Source organism: Pistacia vera, unplaced genomic scaffold (assembly GCF_008641045.1).
Source record: "Pistacia vera cultivar Batoury unplaced genomic scaffold, PisVer_v2 Contig58, whole genome shotgun sequence".
In the NCBI taxonomy this organism is placed as follows: Eukaryota; Viridiplantae; Streptophyta; class Magnoliopsida; order Sapindales; family Anacardiaceae; genus Pistacia; species Pistacia vera.
Window position 1 is genome coordinate 361,913 of NW_022196423.1, and position 9,616 is coordinate 371,528.

The 9,616-nt window shown below is 38.5% G+C and overlaps 1 protein-coding gene across 1 annotated transcript; it reads right to left on the reverse strand.

Moving 5' to 3' along the window:
* Nucleotides 1-7,372: 7,372 nt before the first annotated feature.
* On the reverse strand, nucleotides 7,373-9,218 carry LOC116109452 (geraniol 8-hydroxylase-like). The gene is made up of 2 exons (XM_031395663.1): nucleotides 8,276-9,218; nucleotides 7,373-7,990 (listed from the first exon to the last, which is right to left on the reverse strand). The coding sequence occupies exons 1-2, from the start codon at nucleotides 9,170-9,172 to the stop codon at nucleotides 7,382-7,384; spliced, it is 1,506 nt and encodes a 501-aa protein (XP_031251523.1). The 5' UTR covers nucleotides 9,173-9,218; the 3' UTR covers nucleotides 7,373-7,381.
* Nucleotides 9,219-9,616: the final 398 nt, after the last annotated feature.

Below are 9,616 nucleotides of genomic sequence, written 5' to 3' on the forward strand. Positions count from 1 at the left end.
CAAAAACTTTAGCAAGCTGGCACTCCAAAAGGGTGAACACCACCGGTTACAGGTGCTCCAGAAGCTAACCCATGGAGTCCAGCACCGGGGTGTCAGCTCCTGTAGTCGGAGGCATCTCACTAGCTGGCCCTTTGCCTTCTCTCCTCCTGGGAGCCGCGGCTTATTCTCTGTGCGAACGGTCAGGAGAATTGTAACCCCGGTCGCACGCCTCGAGCTCCCTCCGATGCGAAGAGCTTGATAAGGCTGCGACCTCTCAGGCTACACCCCTAAGCCTTCCGGCTTGGACTCTGACTCTTTGGGCTGTAACACCCTTCTTTTCTTGGCCTTCTGGCCCATGGTTTTCTGCTTTGAGCGAGTAGTTGCGGGCTGAGCAGTTTCCACTAGTTGTTCGGTGGGTGGCTACATCCCCACTTACCTTCCTTTGGTAAGGATATCGCTAGGGCCCGTCTCGGCTGGTCCCGTGGCGTTGACCCGGGGAAAAATGAACGCTCTCTCTCTCAACAATTTCGACACTCTGGGTGGCATGTTCACTACATACAAGTACTGTTAGTAAAAGGTTCGCTGCATGCAAAAGTAAAATCTGAAAAGACTGTGGATACTTACGGAGCAGGGGTTCCAAGGTCGCTTCAGGGCTGAAGAAGTCGTACTTCCTCAAGTTCGTAGTTGACATGAGTGGCTTCACGTCGCGACAGTAATCTGGCAAAGATCTACCATTGCTAGTCGACTTGTTCACTGCGAAGAGACAAGAGAGATCGTTAGAAAGCAAAGCCAAAAAGAAAAGAAAAATTCACCAAGTATAATAAAGAGAAAACCTACTCAGCTCCCTAAAGTGGTAGATGCCATCATAATGAAAAAAGAAAAACTTGGTCTCGTATGCCCCGACATTGCTGGGGTAATTGTAAATGCCTCCCTCGATCGTGGGTCGCCTCGAGAGATAGTAAGAATTTTTGTCCTTGCTCTTCTTTAAATAGTATGAGCAAGCGAGCTCCAGCGTAGTCAGTTGGCTGAGGCTGTACTCGGCGCATGCGATATACATAGTCACGACTATCATATACGCGTTAGGCATCAGTTGTAAAGGTATAACCCCGAAGTGATCGATGATCGACCTAATAAAGGGATGGAAGGGAATCAGTGTTCCACACTTGAACATAGCTTAGGAGATGGCAGCCATTCCCTTTGGCAGATTCTGAGCTATATGCCTCTGGTACCTGTAGATGTCCATGCTAATTGCATATTGGTCTACTGTCTACTGTCTCCTGTATTTCGTCTCGGGTAGCTACCGACAGAATCTCTTGCGCAGGACCCACTGGGGCGTCCTGTGCTTGCGAGCTTGTCCCCTCATCCGATCTAGTCGCTGTAGGGTACATGTCGTCTACGGTCTGAAAAAGGGGGACACGTGGAGATTACTCAGTCTTCGTACAAAATTTTGTACGATGACGTGGAAGGACAAAACCCTAAAAACCCTTGGGGACCACCCCCAATGGTTTACATCCTAAAAACCTATTCCTTACAATAACCCCACCATTATCGACTGGTTAACTACACTCGGAACAGAAAAAAGAAAAGCAATGGAAGGGTCTTCCTTACCTTTTTCTTTTGGCTGTGGGGGTCAAACTTCTTGTCGTAAACAGAAAATGCGTACCAACTTAAGAAATTGAAAGTCCAGTCTTGCGAGAGCTCCTTGCTTTTTTCTGAAAATGTAAGTGTTGTGACATTGCTTAAAGAAAACCTGGGGTTTTATAGTGGAGGAAACGGCGATTGGGATTTTCGAAGCTGAGCGACGTTTGGACGAAATGCGTTTCTGGCCATTGATCACGACCACGTGTCATCAATCAGCAAGAAAGAGTAATCGCCACGCTTCAAGAAATTCAATTGTCGCGTCTCTCCGTTGAAATAATTGAGCGATAGCTCGATTCTCTCTTCCATATTAAATGCGCTCTCATCCGCACTAAATGCCCTGATAAAGAATGTCGTTTCAGCATAGCTTGCATTTAATGCGCATGGCTGGCATTTATTTCACTCAGGACGTGTTTGTCAGAATAAAGGACACTTCATTAATGGATTAGCTGCTAAGCGCAACGGACAAACATCTAAAGAGGTCATTAAACTAGAACACTCTTCATCGCATGTTTGTTGCGGAGACGTGTGATTCCTTGCCTCCAGCAGAAATATGCTAAGTATAATCAGGTCGCTGACCTCAATTAAGATGAGAGGTGCATCGATATGGTATTGAGTAGGGTCTAATCCAGGTCATTGACTTTGCAAAAGGAGACAATCTCAGGTCGCTCGTAGAAAAATGTTCTACAACCTCCTTGTAGCTGGGTCGGCTCGACCAGGCGTCATTTGGACATGTCAGATCATGGCATAATTATGCAGTTACCAAGGTTCGATCCTCAAACCTTAAAAAACTAGGGGACTTTTGTTATGCCTGAAAAGGTAGGGCTGACGTGGAGTCTCGTCAGTAAAGGATGGTTAGAGCTCAGAGAGGTTCTGTGTCGTCCAGGTGTGGCCACGTCGCGCCTAGCGTAAGTGATATGACTCTTTTCAGTACAACAGGTGAGTACCAGGCCAGCCAGCGGCTGGAGATTGCCTAAGTGTCAAAACCTTACTTTAGCCTAGAAAATCCCTCGGGCAGGTAATCAATGGGACACAGGGAAGGATTTGCATGACACTTACCCACTTGCAGCTTTTATAGTCATTACCTTGGACTCTCCCACTATAAATGGAGGACTTCCCTCTTATTTTTGGGGGATTAGCCAACTTTACACCGAAATAACTTTCTTTCTCTCTCTCTCTCTCTCTCTCTCTCTCTCTCTCTCTCTCTTGTATTCTCACCCCACATTGTAACTCAGCTCGCTGAACGCGACCTAATCTCTCTTTTTAATACAATAGTAGTGGACGTAGGATTCGCCTTATAGCATCCGAACCACTTTAAACATTGCTCTTCACCCTTTATCTAATTCGATCTCTTCATATCACGTATAACTTCTAAGCTTTTTTAGCACTTCACACGTGCGAGTAGTTGGTGACAAAATCGAGCATCAACAATATATATATATATATATATAGTATAATCTATATATAACAATAAGGATTTGGGAAAATGGATGTCAAATGATAATACATAAATATAATGATAAATGTCATTCTTTATTCTTTAACCATTAATTATTGTATTTATCAGTAGACACTTCAATCATTTAAGTGGAACGAAGGATAATTATTGAGTAAACAACTTTTTCCCACCCGAATAATGGCTAATGACATTTTTCAACCCAGAACTTTCAAAATACAACTTTATACCCAAACATTATATTCCGTTAATAATTTCATTAAATACAATGATATTCATTGTGAAGACGAAAATACCCCCATCAAAGATCGACCCCAATCGCCAACCACCGCAAATCAAGGTTCCGTGCCTTAGCCCAATTCAGGCCAATTCCAACTGATTTTGGCACCAAAAATTGACACTGTCACCACCGTTGAACTCATTGGCACCTCATTGGCACCCCCCCTCCCCCCACCGAAACATCTCTCACCCCCACCCACAACCACTCCTTAATCGGTCCAGGCTATTGGGGTAGCTTCACCTGGGCTTATCCTTGAATAGTTTGTGTGCAAGTTGGAAATCGGTGGTTGTGAGGGCAGTGGGAATTGGCTAGTGACCAAAAAACACAATCACACCAACAACAATACTACTACAGTGATTAATTCCAACAATAACCTTCAACCAAGCCCAAAATCATCAACAAATCATTCAAGTAAAAAACAAACCCTAGGGAAAGAGGCTTCAATCAACAGTGATAGGGAAGCATTCGGGGTCAGGAAACTTAGGGGTTTTGATGAGAGAACAACGGTGAGTCGAATGGTGGGGTGGGGGGATGATTTTCGGTGGAGAGGGCGGGCGGAAAAAGGTTAGGGTGCCCGTGTGTGATTTCCTCGTGCGATTACCTTGGTTGTTTGTTAGAGTTTTGGTTTATTCGGGTTTGTTGTTTGAAGTTTTGGTTGATTTGGATTTGTTGTTTGGACTGCGAAATAGCCTTGACCACCATCCTCTACCGCTGACAACCTCTCAACAAATTGGAATTTTAAATTGACCCTCTTGCCCTTATTTATAATGGACTTTTGACTATCCTACCCTTCTTTACAATGAAATTTACTAACAAAACTATACTTTGGGTAGTAAAGTTATATTTTGAAAGTTCTTGGTGGGACGGTGCTGTTAGGCTAGTATTTGGGTGGGAAAAAGTGGTTTACTCTTAATTATTTCATCAAACTTTAAGGGGTGTGCATGGTGTTAGCCCTATGAACTCTTATGAATAATCAACCAGTATATTTTTATCAAAAAACAACCCTCTAAGGTGGCTTTTTATAGTTTTTAGGAGTTTTTTTTTTTTTTTTTTTAAATATGTTTAGAAGGGTCTTTAATAATTTCCGAGAGTATTAGCTTATGGTAAAATTGGAAAATCTCTTATATTTCAATATAATTGCAATTCTAATAAAAAAAAAAAATTGCAAGAAAAAGGATAAAAAAATAAATAAGTGTGTGCATGCGTGCGTAAGTGACAGAATTCATGTATACTATATTTTAGAGAAGTATAACTTTAAGCATCAAAAGATAATGACTATAAATTAGTGCCAAGTATTGGAGACAAATAATTAAGTTGATAAGTTTATTTAAAGTCTATTTAGTTTGACTTATTTATTGGCCAAAAGAGCTTATTTAAATTTATAAGTGCTTTTGAAACTTTTTTAGAGCTTATTTAGGTTGGTTTCATCTCAAAAGTGCTTGTGAAATTTTGAATAAGTTATTATTATTATTATTATTGGTAACCGGAGTGTTTGGACTAGCTTGTACGCATTTCAATTAATCATTGGGATTCATTGAACGCTCTATAAGACCAAATGACTAGACAAGCTACGATATTATTGTGGCAGGACCAGGTAAGCCACAATATTATTATTGTGATAGGTGACCTCAAGGTTCGAACTCAGAAACTCAATAAAGGAAGCAAACCTCGTTGATCGTTAGGCCAACCCCTTGGGGTATAAGTTATTTTGCAACTGATGAGAGAAGAGCTTCACCCACAAGCTCTTTTTGAGCTTATTTAGAGTGTTGAAATTTCAAAAATATTTCTATTCAATTTAATAAATTTAACTTGATCTATTCTTGTATATTAAAACTCTTTTTGGTAAATTTATATTAGAAAGCTCTTTAACATTTTCCTAACCAAACAACTATCAAAATTTCACAAAAACTCTACTCATATAAACTCTATTCTAATAAACTGTTTTTTCATAAGCTCTATTCAAAGAAGTCGTGTCAGACGGACCCTTAGTTAAATAATAAAAAAAAAAGTGAATTTTTATTAAATAAATTAAGGATAAAAGGTGAGTTCTAAGTGAGGATATATAATAAAACTTTATTTTATAAAATTATGATAGAGGTGTTCAAAGTAGAATTGTGTCCATTGAACTCTTGATTATTGGAAGAAGGAAAAACCAACAATTATGGTTGTGTTCGTTTATGAACTAAGCATTTTGTTTCCAATTTTTGTCCCTTAGAACTTGCATAATATCTGTTAGTTTACTGTTCTTAAAGTTTTAATCCAAAAAAAAAAAAAAAAAAATTGAAAACGGCAGGCAAGGGAAAAGGCTATGAACCACCATTTTTACAAAAAAAATAACGTTTTTAATAAAAAGTTATATATTTTCTTGTTTTTTATTATTTTTTTCCTTCTCTCTTTTAAACAACTATCCTTTCAAATCAAGATATTTTTGTACAAAATTGCAAACAGAAATCAACTATTGACATATTTGAGACAAACTCTTCAAGATATATGAACAAAATAAACGGTACTTTGAATGGGTTTTATTGGTTGTGGAGATGATTAATTTTGTATTTTTTTATTCTTTTCTTTGTGTTTCAGACAAACATACCAAACACGTTTTCAAACAAACATACAGAACGCATTTTTATTTTTTCCCTTTTCAATCATTTTCAAAAAACCAAAAAACAGATACACAAAATTCATAATATAACACACCCTTTATTTTCATGTAATTTCACTCTTTGGAAGGGAAAAAAAATTATGGTACTAGAAAGTTTTGTAGTGTATTTAAAAGGTTAACAAATTAGATCCAACTAAAGTCTCTTTAGCCCAAGGATAGGCCCAATAGAGAGTTCATTCTATCTTCACTTAATTCGGCACATTGGTTCCCATTAAATTTTTTTTTTTTTTTTTTTAATCTAATTTTTTTACATTCAGTTTTAGTTATTAAATTCATGCATGCAAAATGGAATTTAGTATTTACTCCAACAAAGGCATCTTCGAAATTATTTTTGTATTATTATACAGATTTTCAAAATGAAAGGTAACATCTCACTATTATAAATAACTTTTTGTTATTTTTGACAATTTAAGAGATTTTTTTTATTCAATTTAATCACAGAGGGTCGAATCATTAATTAATGCTGTAATAATAGCAGAAACCATAAAAAGGTTAATTATAGCTTATTGATAGAGTTTGTCATCATTACATTATAAAAACAATAAAGATTGACTCATAACTCAGTTTTATAAGCTTTCACTCATAATTATGATGTGGTAGCTCATAATTAGTCATCTCGGATTATGAATTGGCCAATTGCGAGTTGTCATATCGCAGTTGTGAAATAAAATTTATGAGATTGAGTTGTAAGTATAGTATTGTCCTTATAAAAAAATTTAAAAAAAATGGCAAAAAATCTAGAACGTAATGGGGTATTACCACCCTCCAGTGAATTGATGCTACTTATGAATTTTTTTTCCTCCTAAATCTTTAAATTAATTGTTATTAGTAGCTAGTATACAATATATACATTTTCTTATAATACCATCTTAGTAAATTCTTGTGGTAACATAAAGTTTCTCAGACAAACCTGAAGGAGCACAAAAGTTTCCTAATAGAAACATGATTAAAGATTAGGTGGAAGGGTTGAATTAGGTGAAAGGGAATGCACATTTTCCTAATTAAAAAAAGGAAATGAAATCATTCTTTTACCTATTTTAATCCTCATTTTTCAACTCAAAGAAGGCTAGTGGTGGTGGATCACTTAATTAAACATTAAAAGTTGTTTGTAAATTTGTCTCCATCTCTAAAATGGAGACACCTTTCTTCCGTGAAGTTTGTCATATCCTCATTCAAGGTTTATTTAATTAAGCCGTGGGGCTGATTAGCATCACTGTTGTTACCAAATATGGGATTTTATATTAAATCAGCTGAATGGCATCATTGCTGTATAATATATGGGAATATATTCCAAATCAAGAAGATTTGAAATCATTAAAAAAAAAAAAAGATAATTCATGTGCTGACAATACAAGTCAAACTTATTCTATTTGCACGCAACTGGGACAGCAAGAAGCGGCTGCGCTTTCTGTACAGTGATGCCGAACTTGTCTTCCATGTCCATCTTCTCAGGCCTAACGCCATCTTCAATCTTCCAATCAAAGGCGTGAAGAAGCGAACCCAACATCAAATGCAGCATTCTCGTCGCCAGTGGCAAACCGGGGCAGATTCGCCGCCCCCCACCAAACGGAATGAGCTCGAAGTTTCTGCCTTTCACATCAACATCCGACCCCAAGAATCTTTCTGGGAGAAAAGTGTCGGGGTTGTTCCATGTGTTTGCGTCTCTGCCAATCGCCCATGCATTGACTAGAACTTGTGAGTCCTTCGGGATTGTGAAGCCGTTGATTTCCGTGTCTGTCGAGGGTTTGCGGGGAATTAAAAAGGGCACTGGTGGATGCAATCTGAAAGTTTCTTTGATGATTGCTTGTAAGTAAGGTAACTGAGTGATGTTTGATTCCTCAACTGGGTTCCCTTTGCCTAGGGTTTGCTCCAGCTCCAATCGGGCTTTTGATAAAGCTTCAGGATTATGGAGGAGTTCCGCCATTGCCCATTCCAGTGTGCTGGAAGTTGTGTCAGTTCCGGCAGCAAATAAATCCTGTTACCCATGAAATTTGTTAACAAAGAAAGAATATGAAACACCCTTGCCAACTGTTAACATACTGTCTGAATTGTCTCTTACGCACTTCAAATAATAGGATTAAGAATACGTTCTCTTGATTTGAACCTTCGATTCATTTTCAAAGATGAAGTCCTTAATGGTGACGCGTTCTATTGAGTCCCAATATTTTGAAGTGAATGAGAGAAAATCCAATCTTATCGAGCTGGGTGTTCAGGATATGTAATTAAGCTTCAACCAATACAAGTTAAAAGAAATACAAACCAGAAATAAGTGTCTGATATAATTTCTGTCGATAGCTTCAGTTTTGTCTTCCATAATGTTCAGTAGAATTTCCAGCATGTCATTGGTTTTAACATAACCAGGCTCTTCTCCCAGCTTCAAGCGTTGATCGATCATGCGATCAAAGAGGTCCAACATCTTCCCAAAATGAATCGTCAGGCGGCGCTTTATCCCTTGGGGGTCAATTTTTTTAAGCACAGGAAAATAATCGGCCACGTTAGGCTTTCCGGCTTCCACCATAATACTCCACACGAGCTCCCGAAACTCTCTGGAAAACTCTGATTTGGGATCAGCCAAATCAACGGAGAATATAGTGTTTGATATCAAATTAAGAGTAGTAGTGAAAGCTGCTCGGCCAATATCTATGGCTCTACTGGCATCGCAACTTTCTTGAACATAAGAAATGAGTTGTAGCACTTTCTTGCGCCGGAGGTCTTGATTAGCATCCAGTTTTTGAGTAGTGAAAATATTCGAGTTGCTGATTTTCCTGAGAGTTCTCCACTCAGTGGAGGCTGGTAGCCAAGCCATGCTGAAGTCATCATGCCGGTGGGCGAGGAGGGCGTCGGGGACGGAACGATTACAGAAAGATGAATCGTGGATTTGAAGAACTTGTTTGGCCATGGATTCGGAAGAAATGACTATGGTGGTCACCTGGCCAAGTTTAAGACTCATTATGGAGCCATAAATCTTGGCGAGCTTGGCTAAAGACCTGTGAGGTTTTTCACCAAGAGCTAAGAGGTTCCCGATGATCGGAAATTTTGTGGGTCCGGGAGGAAGCTTTCTGGAAGTTGGATTGCTTCCTCTGAAAATGGAGTTGAAGGCTAATATTGAAACCCATGTGAAGAGAAGCCACAGTATACAGCTAAATAAGAGATCCATTTTCTTTCTTGTTTAGAGAAATACTAACTCAGGTGTTTCAGGTTTGACAATTTATTGCAATGGAAAGAAGATGACTATCATGATTGGTAAAAAAAAAAAAATATTGATAATATATAAAATTGTGAATTGAATTCGCTTTCTTCACATAATTTTGTTTTTTATCCTATCATAATCAAGGTTCAAGGAGTCAAAAGCAAACGCATTAAGGTATCTATTTCCCTTGTGTATTGCCGCGCGCCATGTGCAAAACATAGGTTAAATCTTTGTTTTACCGTCTAAGCATGCCTCATCTTCTTAATTATTTGCATATGTAACAGTAAGTAATGAGTTACCTTTAATTTTTACGAAGGAATCATTTTATATATCCAGTACGAGCATAAAATTGCTGTACAAAGCTGAAGAGAGGAGTAGAGACAGATCAATTGGTTTTGGCGTCCAGAAAGG